Genomic DNA, 14765 nt, shown 5'->3' with positions numbered 1-14765 from the left:
GTGGAGGAGCTCTGTACGTGCGGTGTCTCCGAGGGCGGCCGGGGGACGGGCCCGGGGTCCTGCCCCGGGGTGCGCCGGGCTCAGCCCCCGCTCGGGCCCGGCCTTCCCCGACCCTGGCCTGCCAGAGCCCGCCCGCCAGCGCGCGCGAGGCCCCGGAGCTGGGCTCGGCCGCCCCGCCGCGGCCTCCGCTGCGCGAGTCCCTCCCTGCGTGCGGCGGGTCGGCGTGGGTCCGAGGCCTCGGCCGAGGTGGGGGAGCCGAGCGCGCGTGCGCCTCCCGCCCCGCGTGCGGACGCCCCCGCCAGGCCGCGGAGCCACCGCGCCTCCGGGATGCCACCGCGGAGGGCGGCCGCGCCCGCGGGGCCAGGGGGCGCGGGGTGCGGGGCCGGGGTGCGGGCGCGGGGCGGGCGGAGTCCGGCGCTCCACAAGGCGGAAGCGGAAGCAGAAGCAGAATCGCGTCTAGATGGGAACCGGAAAGGAGGCGTTGCTCAGGCTCGGCGCGGCCGCGTGACCCGGACACGATCGCCAAGGCCCCGCCCCGCCCGCCGATACCGCTGCCGGGGGACGCCGCACTTCCTTTCTGTGCTCGCGCTCGTCTCGGAAGCAGCTGAGGTCGGTCACGCTGCGCGGGCAGCGGGCGGAGGTCGGGGCGGCGGGGCGGCGGGGCGGGTCTGGCCCCGATGATTCCCCGGGGCCGAGCCGTGCGGGATCGCCCGGCCGGGGCCCGATGATTCCCCGGGGCCGGGCCGTGCGGGCATCGCCCGGCCGGGGCCCGATGATTTCCCCGGGGCCGGGCCGTGCAGGGATCGCCCGGCCGGGGCCCGATGATTCCCCGGGGCCGGGCCGTGCGGGGACGGCCGGGCCGGGGCCCGATGATTCCCCGGGGCCGGCCCATGCGGGATCGCCGGGCCGGGGCCGTGCGGGGACGGCCGGGCCGGGGCCTGGTGATGCCCGAGGCCCGCGCGCCCCGAGTGCGGCCGGGCTGAGCTCATGGCCGCGCGCGGTGATTTCGCAGGTGCGGCTTCGACATGCAGAACGACGCGGGCGAGTTCGTGGACCTGTACGTGCCGCGGAAGTGGTGAGTGCGTCCCCCCTCCCCCCGCTCCCCGCCCCTCTTACTCCCCTCCCCGCTCACGGCGCCTTCCTCCCTTAGCTCCGCCAGCAACCGCATCATCGGTGCGAAGGACCACGCGTCCATCCAGATTAACGTGGCCGAGGTGAGCTGGGGGACTCCGGCTTTGGCAAAGCCGGGCCTCCCGGGAGGAGCCTGGAGGGCCTGGAACTGTCGGGCCGGCCCAGGCCAGAGCCGGGGGCGCCTGAGTGAGTGGCTCCCCCACTTTCTGCAGGTCGACAAGGTCACAGGCAGATGTAACGGCCAGTTTAAAACCTATGCCATCTGTGGGGCCATTCGCAGGATGGTGAGTTCTCCGTGACAATTGCACCACCGTGTTTGGGCACTAGAATTTTCTGTGTGCCATCCCTTCCCCAGGCTGGAATGGAGGTAGATGGAGTCTTGCTGGCTGCCTGCCTCCTCTTGGGTGTCAGTCTCACACTCCTAGAGTGTCTGCTCCCAACCAGCTTCCCTCACTGGTGTAGTCGTAGAAATGTGAGCTGGCCAATCCTGTGGGATCCCCTGCCAGCCCCCAGGGAGCCCTGATGGGAATATTCAGGACTGTTCCTTCTTTTCAAAGGGGGAGTCAGATGACTCCATTCTCCGACTGGCCAAGGGTGATTGCATTGTCTCAAAGTAAGTGGGGTCCTTACATTGGGGCACAGTGGACCAGGACTTCCCCACAAACACCCTTTTAATTTTGTTTTTCTCTTGTAGGAACTTCTAAGCGTTGGAAATTTAGAGTGGAACATTTGTCATAAATAAACTGAGAAACTGTTGGGTTTCTTCTGTGTATGTGTGGGGTTCTGTGGGCCAGGAAAGGGGTGGTGCTTCATTGAAAGGAGACACACTGAAGTGTACTGCAAAACAAGGTTTTACTTTAAGAAACACGTCCATTTGAAAACAATCTGACAAAGGCTCAAGCATTTTGAGGTCCGATTTTTGCTCACACACAAACATCTACAACCATTGCTGGTACTGGGAAGGGCCACATCAGGTTTCAGTCATGGTTCTTGGTCTGTCTGGTGAATTGCAGATGCAGGCTGTCATTCCAAGTACTGGCTTTATTGTAGCAGCTCATGTGCTGCACAGCAGCAGTTCTTGGCTATCCTCTAAAAGGATAGGGAAGCAGGGTTTCAAACAGACCAGCTTGGCAAATGACTAAATGCTACCACATACACAAGCAAGTTATTACTGTGTACTAGCTATTTTCTCAATGCTAATGTCTGTCCTAAGGAGACTAAAGCAGAGCTTGGGAAGTCATCTTAATAGTGCCTGTAATGGGAGTGGCTTCTGGTGGCTGGACTGCTGCTTTTCACAGGGGAGGGCATGGAGTGGGCATGTGTATGGTTTGGGGGGACTGTCTTTGTGTTCCATTCTACTGAGGTGGTGAGGGCAGGCGCAGGCTTGTAGGGAGCAAGCTGTCTTGTGCCTCTGCCAAGTGCTGTGAGTGGCAGAGCCATCACCCCTGTCCAGGAGCACAAGTGTCTAAGCCTAGACAGCCTGCCTCAGTGGCTGGGCTGATCTGCAAGGGGAAACCTGTCGGCTTTTCAGTGCTCCTACAAGAGCATTGGTGAGCCTGGAGGAGCATGAGGATGGCCACTGCATGGCCAGGTTTGCCCAGATGGCCTCCGTATGCTGACTGCCCAGGGCTGCGGCACGAGCGAGCCTTGCTTGGTGGTCCTGAGGTCAGGCACACCTTCAACAGACCTCTAAACCAGGTTTTGTTTCCTTAGAGACCCAAAGAATCAAGTCCTGAATAATAAATAGAGTTTTTTTCTGTTACAATATTGCTTAGGGTAAGTCAAGAGCCAAGAGTCATTTTCCTGAAGTTCAATGTCACAAGTAAGCAGCTTTTTCTGGCAAGAGGCAGAGGGTGGGTCCTGGCACGAGCCCACAGCTGGGGCGATTCACAGTGACGTGAAGTTGGAACAGCCTGAGTGAGGAGAAGGATCAGAGCAGGAGTCTGCTCTTGGTGGTTTAGTCCACCAGGGCTGTCCGTGCTGATGGGGAGCCCTGGTTGGAGCTTGCTCAGATAGAGGCAGGGAATGGGGGACGCCGCATCTAGCTGGAATATCCAAGATGGATGCTGCCACAGTGGAACCTGGTGACCTCGGTGTTCATGTCTGGACACCAGGTCCATCCTGGTTCTGGTTAGTGAAGGCAAGGGGGCGCCCGGGATCCACTGCCACACAACAGAGACCAAAGTCCTGGTGCCAGGCTGGGCTCAGCTGAGCCCGTGTGTTCATGCCAGGAAAACTCTCAGAAGTGCTCTTGGGGGGCCGAGAGCTTTGGAATGAGGTGACACCCCTCTCCAGGAAAACTGAAGACAGCCGTGCAGCTGTGAAGGGCAGGTGTGAGTAGGCCTGGGAGACGGGTGCGTCAAGTGCAGACACCATTATCAAGGATGCTTTCCTGCGGAGGGGCCTGGGCTAGAACTGCTGGGAGAGGCGTCTGTAGTGAGGTAACACTTGGTTCTCGGGTAGGTAAAGGGCCAGTTCCAAAGCCACAAGGACTGTGAACTCAAACCCAATGAGATCTCGCCTGTTGAGTCGGAACCTCTCCTCCAGCTTCTGCAGGGAAGGAGAAAAGGGGCAGCTGGTTAGTCATCATGTCCGGCGCCCGCACCCGGGGTGCGCGTGCGGCAGGCTGCGCCCACACTCACGTCGATGAGCTGCTTCACTTCGCTCTTGCGGAGGTCGCTGCTTATCTTGGCTGCCAGCAGCACGCAGGCGCCAGCGCACAGCTTGCGGTTCTGCTTGTTAAGCTTGCCCTGCAGCACAAGCTTCTCGAAGTACACGTAGGCCATGGCCACGGTCACGGGCTCCAGGCTGCACTCCTCTGACAGGTTCCGCATTTCCCGCTTCAAACTGGGGGGTGAGAGGGGGAGCAGGGAAGCCGCGCCTGTGGGTCGGAGCTGCTGCACTAGAGAAACGGCACAGTCGCACTGTATGCCTTCGGGCTGTCAGAAAAGCCTGGACACAGGTGGTGGCTGTAGGCCAACCAGAGCAAAAATGGAAGACCCTATCTAAAAAGCAAACTGACTGCATGGCTCAGGTGGTAGAGCCTTTGTCTAGTGAGCTAGAGGCCTGGGGTTCAATCCCCAGCAGCCTAGGGGATAGCTGGACTCCAGGGTGAGGGGCAGGAGGCAGGGAGCAGGGAGCAGCCTGCGGCTCCTGTCTTGCTCGTCCTTACCTCCTGATCTTGCTCAGCGTCAGCTTGATGTGAGGGAACTTCTCCTTGAAGGTCTCATTCATGTCCTTCTTGAGGTCTGCAGGCTTCACGTACTCGATCACTGTGGTCTGAAGGGAAGGACCAGGAAGCAGGGAGGGGCTGGTGTCAGAGGCAGACCCTCAGCCTGGGACCGGGGGCAAATGTGAGGCTTCAGAGAGGCCCCGGATCTCTGAGCCCATCTCTGTCCTTGGTGGGGAGGCTAGGCTACAAGGCGCGGAGGGCCCCAGGCAAGTGCCCGGCTGGCTCTGCCCTGCAGCTGCTGGGGTGGGTGGGGACAGGCCTGGCTGGGCACCCTGACGCGGGCAGCCGCACGGTGGGGAGTGGGCCTGCAGTCCGGCAGAGGCCACGCACCATGTGGGAGGCGAAGATGAGCACCCTCTTGTGCTTCCCGCAGGGCCACTGCGGGTCATCCAGGAGGTCGGGGTTGTACTCCAGCACGTCTCCGCCGTCGCCCCCTGCAAGCACAAGCAGTCCCTGACCAGCAGAGCCTCGCTGGGGCTGCTGCGGCCCTGAGGGAGGAGCGAAGGCAGCACAGCACAGTGCCTGGGGCCCCGTGTCCTCCAGCTGGGTGGACAGAGAAGCATGCTGCCCGCCCCCCGGCAGCAGCCTGGTCTGCTGTCCACAGCTTTTGTAAGCTCAGCTGCACTGAAGGAGCTGAGCGGGATGTGCTGACGCGGGCCTTTGCCTCGGGGTCCCGGGAAGGTATGGGATTACCTAGTTCGGTGCTGGCTGGTGCTGGCGGGGCGGGGGCAGGCTTGTGTCTCGCCCCTGGAGGAGCGCGGGGAATGCTGGGCCGAGGCTGTGGCGGCAGGCTGTGGCTGTCACTCTTGTGTGTGACCAGGGCGTTGGTAGGGTACAGGAACTTTGCATAAGACACAACCTGGAAAAGCAACTACACTAGCACTAGGTGCTATTTCCCATGGCAGAAGGTCCCAGCAGGCTCCACTTCCCTGGGACCTGCAGAAGGGCCCAGAAAGTGGCACATGCGTGGAGGCCGTGCTGCACGCTCTGGGGAAGTGGGGAGTGCCCACCCCCATCGGGGTCTGCCCCCCGGCAGGCCCAGGTAGGGCCTGAGGCACCGAGGACATGGGGTGAGATGGGCCTGGGCAGCTGGGGTGAGCGGCAGGCGTTGCTGCCCTTCAGTGGATGTGAACGCTGCTTCTCAGCTCGCCACCGGCCACCACCGCCTCTTGCCTTGCCATCGGCTCCCAGCTCAACGCCTTCCAACTCAAAGACCATCTCGGAAGAAACGGAAACACCGCCGGATGGATGCCTCTGCTTCTGGCTGTCCACCCTCAGGTCACTGCAATGCACGGGAGGGGGAGGGGCTACAGCCGCTCTGTCCAGGCCGGAGGGGCCAGGTCCCCGCGGAGCCCTCGCTCTGGCACCTCAGCCTGACTGCCCGCCCTACCGAAGCACACGTGCGCGCGCGTGGTCCATTGGGAAGAAAAGTGGGCGTCACAGACCCTGTCTGCCAAATACCAGGCGGCCAACAGCTCTGGGACATCTGTCAGCACCTACCTGCACTTCTGCCCAAATTTGCTTCTTGGTGTCTAACTCTTCACCAGTGGCCACACCCAGCGGTGGGGCTGGGACCTGAGAGCCAGCTGTGTCATGCCCTGGGCACGCTTCCCCACGCAGACTACTGTGAGGCCTTCCGCTGTCCCACCCCCTCAGCCAGTGTTTCCTTCTCTGAATTATCCTCAAGCCACAGTGCAGGACTGGCCACGAGGGCTGACAGCTGTGTGTTCAGAGGGAAACCGAGACACGGCGGCCTTACCCGACTCCCGGCCCCAGAGGGCGGGGCTGCAACGGGCGGCCCCCGCCATGGCAGCAGCTGGCGTGATGCCCCACCCCACCTTTTGCTACTGCGGGGTGTGTGCCCACGTGAGCACGTACCTGACCCGGAGGCCCTCTCCATAGGGCAGCACGGAGAAGGCGGCACACAGGGAGCGCTTGGCACAGATGAGCACGATCCTGTGGGTGGCGAGGGGCAGGTGGGCAGGAATTCTGTCCTGCGTGGATGCGGGCCCCACCAGCGATGCCCGGCCCTCAGTGACTCCTGGCAGGTCGCCCAGCCCCAGAGAATATGGGCCTGTGGGCCTCACGTGCAAATAGGCAGCCTAGGATCGGGAGGCCAGGCACTGGGGATCCCAGAAAGGGTGGGGCCTACCCCCCCGGCACAGGACCCCTGGGACGGGGTGGGCCGTGGCTATGGGGGCTGGGGCCCCAGGGGCTGACTTGAGGGACCCAAAGGCCTGGACAGCCAGCACAGCCCAGGCCGGGCTGCGTGCCGTTACCTGCTGTTCCTTGTGTCATACTGCCTCATGTTTTTGATGAAGTGTGTTTTCTTCAGGCCTTTGTGTCTTGGTGACCCAGATGCGTGTTTGGTTCTGCAAGGTAAAAAAGCAGGGAGTGGGCTGGGAAGGTGGCTCAGTGGTAGAGCGCTTGCCTTGCATGCCTGAGGCCCTGGGTTCGATTCCTCAGCACCACATAAACAAAAAAAAAAGCCGGAAGTGGTGCTGTGGCTCAAGTGGTAGAGTGCTAACCTTGAGCTGAAGAGCTGAGGGACAGTGCCCAGACCCAGAGTTCAGGCACCACGACCCAAAAAGAAAAGAAAAAAAACAAAAAACAGGTAGTGCTGGGCCTGCGGGGGTGGGGGGGCAGGGGGGGAGAGGGGAGAGGGGGAAGGGGAAGCGGGGCGGGCAGGGGGCAGGGGCACATACCTCTGTATTGAGGCGCAGCCCACTGCATCTTCCAGAAATTCCAGGGAGCAGCGCTGGGAGGTGACCCGCCTCCTGTGGGAAGAGCTGTTTCTCAGGACAGACGGCCACTGTGGCAGGGACTGCCCACACCACCGAGTTCCGGGGATAGAGCTGCCGCCGCCCAGGTCAGAGCTGCGGAAGGCAGCCCCGGTTCCACGGCCCAGCCTGCCCCATGCGGAGGGGGCCCAGTGCTACACAGGCAGCCTCCCCGAGGCCAGGCCAGGGAAGCCAGGAGCCTCTGCTGTCTGCCCTGAGCTCCGACCACTGGGCGTCTGAGCCAGAGCCCTGCCAGGACAGGCGAGAGCTGTGCTGAGCTCACCACGCTGGTGGACAGTGTGGCTCCGGCCACGGCCGAGCCCTGGGCTGCGCCTGGGCTTGGGATGGCTGCTCAGCTCTGTTCTCCCTCTATTAGACACGAAAAAGCTACAAGGTTCAGAGCAGCAACCCTGTAAAGGTCACTTCTGCCATCACCCTGGCTTCCACCCAGAGGTGGATTCGTGCCCGTGTGGCATGAGTCACGGGACACGCAGGATGCCACCGGAGGTTTGCGCTCGAGGGGCGGATGCCGTCCACCGGCTTCCGCCGACATCGGCGCCTCCCACGGTTTGTGGCATCCCTGACCTCGGCAGAGGCTGTGTGAGCACCATGCGCCCAACACCCTCGTTCATCTGCACTGACTACTCGGCAGGGTACTAGGCATGGCCCACTGGCAGCGAAGACCCCCATGCACAACCCAGCCACACACAGACAAGCACCTGCTTCTCAGTCTCTGGCATCCCTGGCATTTTCTGCAGCAGAACTGAACTCACTCTTCACTGAGTGATGCTGCAGGAGGAAGCGGCCCAGGGCCTGGTGCACAGGACCACGCCAGGGCCACCCTTCCTGAAGCAGGGCTCAGGCTGGACAGACGGCTCTATGGCAGACCACATTAGACATGCACCTCAGTCTGAGACTGGCAAGCTTTGTTTTTTTCCTTGTCCCAGGAGCCAAGACACGCACAGTGTCCCTCAGAGTTCCCACAATGCCGGGGAAGAGAACAAATACTGCGACCCTGCCTGCGGATGCCCGTGGTGACGCTGACGGGGTAGGGTGGGGGTGGGAGGGCGTGAACAGCGTTGTACCCATGGCGTGGCCGGTGGTGATGGTGGTCGCAGAGGTGCCAGGCACGTGGCTCTCTCTGCTCCATGCTCCTCCCATCCAGGGAGGCATGGAGCCCGATGGGAGCCGCCCGGGGACCCGGGAGGCCGGCCACAGGTACGTGGAGTCACAGCGATGAGCCACAGAGCTTCTGGGAACTTGGCGAGCAGAGCCCCAGGCCGCGGCTCCCTGCAGAAGTTCCAGAAGGGAATGCCAATGCAGACGCAAGAGCCTTCCGCCAGGGTCCAGTGGTTCTCACTGTTGACCCAGGCAGCACTGGGGACAGCTTTGCAGGCTCCCTGTCACGTGGGCGGGCCCTGTGGCCAGCGAGAGGCCACGCCTTTCTTTCCAGAGGCTACCTATGGGGAGCGGTTTTTTGGTGGTACTGGGCCCCAGTGCCACACGGCACCCCAGCTGGGCCGCTAGCCATTCTGTGTTGGTTACTTTAGAGACAGGGCCTCATTTGTGTGCTCCCATGTTGCTGGGGACGAGGGCCACACCACTGCGCCCAGCCGCTGAGTCTGTAAGCCTCCATGCCCTGCTGGCCTCAAGCGGCGGTCCTCCGATCTCTGTCTCCCAAGTAGCTTGGGTTATAGGCCTGCACCGCTGTGCTGGCCCTTGGAGATCTTTTTACATTGTGACACAGGTACTTTGCTCCAATGTGCACATGACTCAACCCAACTCCAGGTCCACTGATCTGCAAGCCTTCCAGATAGCCCTGGAAACTTCCCTCCCTCCTCGACAGTGTGCAGGGATCCATGTGGAACCCAGGCAGCCACCAGGGCCCAAGCTCCCACCAAGCATGAAGTGCCCATCCTTGAGGGCAGGGAAAGAAATACACAAAAAGCGGCAGTGCAGAGCGCGGCCATGCCCTGGACCCCGCCACTGTCTTATGCACTCAAGCCTCAGCCCTTGGCCAGAAACTTCTAGATGAAGGAGCCCCTTGGCCTTCCGTGTGGGCACCCACAGATTTGAGTACACCCTTAATCCTTGCTGGGGTTCTGGGCATGCGCTGAACAGTGTCCCCTGCAGATTCAACAGGTTGAAGTCAAACACCAGAAGGGTCTCAGAGAGGGATGAGGTAGAATGAGGCCAGTGGGCTGGGGCCTGACAGGCGGCTGGTGTCCTTCATAGGCGATTAAGACACAGGCACACATAAAGGGCCAGGCGTACGAGGGCAGGGAGGGGAGGAAGTCCACACACCTACAAGGTGGCTCGGCCTCTGAGCAGAAGTGAGTGTCTGGCCAGACGGCCAGGCCTGAGCTTTCTTCTGGCAGCTGACCTTCCTGACCTGGGGGCTCGCGGGAAGCCCCAATGCCAGATGGAGACGAGGGACTGGGGTCCACCAGCGAGGTGACTGGGGGCTGGCCTTTTGCATGGTGTTACAGCCCCACGGACCCGCTGGACACAACAGGCAGATCAAGGGACCAACATGCAGACAGTGACGATACAGCGGCACCGAGCCGGGCAGTGCCTCGCACTGCAGCTTCTGAGCTGCGTGAGCTGGGCAGGCTCCTTGAGCCCCCGAGCCCATCTGTGCGGTAAGGAGAGCAGGGCAGGCTGCTGCGTGGGAAGCGGGCCACAGGCAGCCCCGCTGTCCTGAAATGGGCTTTCCGTCTGTCAGCAAGAACCATGCCACTCACCGTGAGCCAAGTCAGGCGTCCTGGGGAAGGCCCCCCGGGAGGAGCACTTTTGGGAGCTGTAGCTGCTGGGCCAGGCCAGTACTTCCTCCGGGCAGCGCCCAGGGAAAGCCCTCTCAGCCCATCCCCGCCACTCGTCGAGGGCCCCTGGCGGCCTCAGGAGCGGGGGTGGGGGACAGGCAGACAAGCCCCCATGCCAACACTCCTCACACACCAACCTGGCCGTGGCAGAGGCTGGAGTCTGTGTTCTCAGGCCCCTCCCCAGGGCAGCCTGGCTCTCCAGGGGCATTCCCTCAATTACCCGGCGATGCCCCTGGCTCCCGCACACCTGGGGCCTCATTTGCAGGTGCAGAGGCAGCCTGCGGGCGCTGGGAGCGGAGGCTCGCTCCTATTTTCTCCTCACTCTAGGGACGGTGTGCTCTTCTCAGCAGCTCATAAAATCCATTCCCAGATGGTCCACACATCTTTTCCTTCAGTGACTTTTTCACTCCTTCCTTGTGAGCCCTTTCTTTACAAACTATCCCACAAGCTACCAGGTAGGCACTAGTCAGTTTATAGAGGGAGAAACTGAGGCACAGAGTCATCCAGCAACCTGCCTGGGGTCACCCAGCTGGTAAGAGGGGAACAGAAGCCAGTGCACATTGCCTGCCTCGCACTCGGAAGACAGGCCAAAAGGGCCAACCACAGCCTTGTCCAGCAGACTGGACAGGATCGGTGGGACCTGAACTCTGGGAACAGCACACCTGCCCTGGGGGAATGGCGGGGAGGGGAGGGGGAAACCCAGGAGCAGGAGATGGCCACAGGGGGTGCCTGTGTCACTCCACGGGCCACGTTCGAGTTCCACGCACCTCACCAGAATATGCCCCAAACAAGCAAACGGACTCCAAAGCCTCCCAGCACAGACGGCTGGGCAATCCTGGCCTGGTGTCCCTCCGTGGCCCTTGCTGCGCCAGCGCCTCCCTGACCGGCCACCGACGGGGCCTCCACCTCAGCCATTCTGGTGGCGGCTTCCTCACTTGGTCCCTAGAGGGCCAGCAGAGGCTGGGGCAGTCATCTCTCATAGGCTGAGGACTACAAAGGGTGACCACCCTGCCGTGCAGGCGAAGGTTGGCGTCACCTGCCGGCAGCCATAGAAGGGCGCTGTTGAACCACCTGTGATAAAGGACAGGGGCTTTCAGCAAGCCCCTGGCTCATCCCACAGGCCAGCCCCGAGGGCAGGTGGGCATCCTGGGCCGGGTAAGCGCAGACAGGACTTGTGTCCCACTGGCACTGCTCCATGTCCAGCCTGAGCAGCCTGCCTGGCCCACCGTGGATCCTCAGGGCACATGCGCCCAGAGAATGGCCCCTCCAGGGTTCCGTCAGTCTCAAGCGAAGGCAGCCCGCGCCGGCACTGCCAGCAGAGGCCTGTGGGGCAAGCTGCTTCACAGGGTGGAAGGACACAGGGGCCCGCCCGGCCAAGCCTCTGAGCTGCCGCTGAGAAACGCCCTGCGGCCCTACGGTCCAGCCTTAGCCCACCCCTTAGCTGTTTTCAGATAAAGGGCAACAAAGCCCAAACTGCATTCTAGAGGGATTTTTTTTTTTTTTTTGGTCGGTTGTGGGGCTTGAACTCTGGGCCTGAGCGCTGTCCCTCAGCTCTTCAGCTCAAGGCAAGTGCTCTACCACTGGAGCTACAGCGCCACGTCCAACAGCATTCTAAACAGAGTGCTAGCGCAAGGCCGCACCTTGCTTAACCTGGAAGGTGCTGGATGCCAGCCAACAAGCTCTGGCTGACTCTGGACGTTGCTCTAGACGGGGCAGCACCGAGAGGACTCCTGCGCCTCAAGGCTGCACCTGGGCTCTGCTTGGGGCCCATCTGACTGCCCTGAGTTGTGGGGTCACCTTTCCCCCTGCACTCAGCCATGGGGTCACCTTTCCTCCTTTACTCACACACTGGCACTAATAAGTACGAGGTGTCACCACCTTTGCGGTGCTTTGACACCACAGTCTCTAGACTCACCTGAGCTTTGTGGGCCAAAGCCAGAGTGCAGTGAGTCAGCTGCCAGGCTGGGTGCCTGACCATCTGCTCCACGCCTGGCCAGAGGTCCAGAAAGCAGTGTGCTCTGGGGCGTTAGGCAATCACAGTGTCAATTCTCCTGTGACGCAAGGCGGGTTCCCATCTCCCCCTCCGGCTAATGAACAGTGGGCCCCAGGATGGACGAGTGCTGTTGAGGGTCTTACTGAACCTCTAGCATCACCTGACCTCAGAAAGCACTCTGCATGAGCCCATCCATTCCTCCAGAGGAGACTGAGGCTTGGAAGGCCTTTCCAGTCTAAGATCACAGAGCTACTGAACAGTGGGGCTGGGAATGGGGCTAGAGCTCGCTCAGATCAGTACCCAGACATATACTTTGGAACTTGAGTTCTCTTCCTCTCCTAAAATCCATGATCCTGGGATTCTGGAGGCTGGAGTGTGGGGTTGGGGGTGTGGGATGGGGTGGGGATGCTGGTCCTTTTCTTCAGGGCCTGTGCCCATCAAGGAAGGGCAACAGGGCAGTGACCAACAGCAGAGCCCAAGGAGGGATGACTTCCTCATGGGCAGGTGTGTGTGTGTGTGGGGGGCATCCACACCAGCAGGAGCGGAAGGCAGGCCAAGGGGATCAGAAAGGCCAAAGCCCCCCACAGGGAAACAGCAGCACACAAGCAGGCACACACCCTCCTCATACATGTGAGGCCAGCTCCCACAGTAACGCTGTCACCCTGGGTAAGTGGATCCCTTGACCCCAGGCGGCTCTTAATGCCCCTCAGGGAAGTGGGGGAGTCTCATGGAAAGGCGTAGGGCCGGCAGGACCCCCTGTGGCCGGGTGCCAGAGAGGTCAGGCTGGTGACCTCAGCCATTTCAGACCCATCCCCTGGTCACTCAGAAACAGGCAGGATCTGAGGTCAGGATCTCAGATGACAGGGCTCCATGCTGGGCTCAACCTCCGGGCTCCCTGAAACCCCACAGCTACCTCTCCGAGCGGGCCAGCAATGACCTCCAGGCACAGGGAGCCACGAGCCCCACCCAGGTGTGCACCCATCCCTCCCGGGCCTGAGCAGATCCCCCGCTGGAGGTGAGCAGCGGAGGGCGTGGGGCAGGGAGTGGGGCGGGCCGGTGGGCTGGGGCTCCCTGGAAGGACACAGGGCGCCGGCTGCCAGCGCCACTGGGCAGGGGATGGAGCTCAGGGCTGGGGGCTGCCCTGGGCCAGGCGGGGGGCCAGGACCAGAGCCGGGGTTCAGCAAGCCTGTAACCGGAGGGCAGAGGGACGCGGGTCCGGGTCCAGAGCACCCATGGGGGGGGGGGCATCCGGAGCCAGCAGGGCCCTGGCTTGGCGTCAAAAACAGGTCCCGGACGCCGGACTCGCGCCTGGGCGGAGCGGGGTCGCGGCCACCCCGAGCCTCGCCTCTGCTTCCTGGACCCGCCGTCCCGCATCGCCAGCCCAGGCCTGCCGGGCCCCGCACCGGGCTGAAGGGCCTGCGGCGGCCGGGCCGCCCGCGCCTCCCGCCGACCACTCACCTCTGGCGCTGCCCCTCCGGGCCGAGGCTGGCGGGCGCCGTCGTGGGGCTGAGCAGGCCCTGGGGCGCGGGCCTGGCGGGCAGCCCCGGGAGGCCGGCGGGGGGCGCGGGCGGCGGGGCGGGCGGCTCGCGGGCCTCGGCGGGCGGCGGCGGCGGCGGGGGCGGCGGCGGCGGCGGCGGCGGGGGCTTCTCGCCTCGGAGGCCCAGGCTCGGGGGCCGCCCGTCCAGGGAGATGTTATTGAGGAAGAAGAGCGCGGCCTGGCGGCGCCGCGAGTCCCCGCGCCTCCGCGGCGCGGGCGGCGGGTGGCGGGCGGCGGGCGCGGGCCTGGCGGGGCCGGGGGCCGGGCCCGGAGCTCCTCCCGCCGCGGCCGCGGCCATGCTCGAGTGCGCCGCCGCGCCGCGCCGCCTCGCCGCCGCCGATTGGCCGCGCCGCGCCCACATGCAAATGTGCCGCCGTTGCGCCCGCCGATTGGCCATGGCGCGCCCACATGCAAATGAAGCGTCGCCGCGCTTTCCCATTGGCTTGAGCCGCTCCACAGGGCGGGTCCCGGAACTCCCCCAGGTCCAAGGGGCGGTTTGGACGCCCCGCAGGGTTTGGGCGGCCGGGCCCGCGGGGTGGGGCGCGGGGTGGCGCCCGGGGCCCGGCTGCGACGCCGCGGTCGCGGCCCAGGTGCTGGGGCGAGGGCCGGCCCGGCGCACTTCCCCTTCCAGCCCGAGCTTCCTTTTGACCTCTGGCGCCGAGGTGCTTCGGGGCGCACGGCGCGGCCCTTCGGGAAGGCCCACGGCCTCCGGGAGGCCTGGCGGGGAGACCGAGGGTCCGTGGGCTGGAAGCCCGGCGAGGACGGCCGCGCAGCCGCGCAGGGCTCGGCCTCAGCGCAGGCAGGCTCCTGCACGGCCCTCACCGTCGGCTGCTCGTGCGGGCCTGAGTGTCCCTGACCTGCGCCCGACTCCCCGGGCCTTCTCTGTTCTTTTGGGGTGTGGTTCTGTGTGCGTGGGCGTGGGCGTGGGCGCGTCTCTCAAGTCTGGGTTCCACGAATGAATGAAAGCGTGTGACACTTGCTGGTGGTTGGGGCTGGCTCATCGCACGCACCACGTCGGTCTCAGCTTGAGCCACTCTTCTGCAGATTGTAAGGTCTGCCCCGCGACCTGGCCCAGCTCAGTGCTGGCCCGGGCGGGGTCTCCCCTTGACCTGGCCCAGCTCAGTCCTGGCTCGGGCCGGGTCACCCCTTGACCTGGCCCAGCTCAGTCCTGGTCCAGGCCGGGTCGCCCCTTTCCTGCGTCTCCACCGTGCACAGCGGAGGCAGCAGTTCGGTAAATAAACTTTTCCTGCTTGAATAGCAGGTGGTGGTC

The 14765-nt window shown here is 63.5% G+C and overlaps 2 protein-coding genes across 2 annotated transcripts; one reads left to right on the top strand and one right to left on the bottom strand.

Annotated features, from left to right (window-relative positions):
- Positions 1-524: 524 nt before the first annotated feature.
- On the top strand, positions 525-1893 carry LOC138837786 (small ribosomal subunit protein eS21). The gene is made up of 6 exons (XM_070036798.1): positions 525-609; positions 1013-1075; positions 1151-1214; positions 1344-1415; positions 1689-1744; positions 1826-1893. Exons 2-6 carry the CDS (start codon positions 1026-1028, stop codon positions 1833-1835), a joined length of 252 nt encoding a protein of 83 aa, XP_069892899.1. The 5' UTR covers positions 525-609; positions 1013-1025; the 3' UTR covers positions 1836-1893.
- A 71-nt stretch (positions 1894-1964) lies between these two features.
- LOC138837785 (CDK5 and ABL1 enzyme substrate 2) lies at positions 1965-13796 on the bottom strand. The gene is made up of 10 exons (XM_070036797.1): positions 13417-13796; positions 7069-7140; positions 6643-6735; positions 6242-6319; positions 5537-5645; positions 5057-5222; positions 4694-4797; positions 4304-4410; positions 3774-3978; positions 1965-3681 (listed from the first exon to the last, which is right to left on the bottom strand). Exons 1-10 carry the CDS (start codon positions 13791-13793, stop codon positions 3541-3543), a joined length of 1452 nt encoding a protein of 483 aa, XP_069892898.1. The 5' UTR covers positions 13794-13796; the 3' UTR covers positions 1965-3540.
- Between the last annotated feature and the right edge of the window lie 969 nt (positions 13797-14765).

Source organism: Dipodomys merriami, unplaced genomic scaffold (assembly GCF_024711535.1).
Source record: "Dipodomys merriami isolate MVZ:Mamm:240054 unplaced genomic scaffold, mDipMer1.0.p SCAF_275, whole genome shotgun sequence".
In the NCBI taxonomy this organism is placed as follows: domain Eukaryota; kingdom Metazoa; phylum Chordata; class Mammalia; order Rodentia; family Heteromyidae; genus Dipodomys; species Dipodomys merriami.
This window is presented reverse-complemented; position numbering and strand designations above follow the sequence as displayed.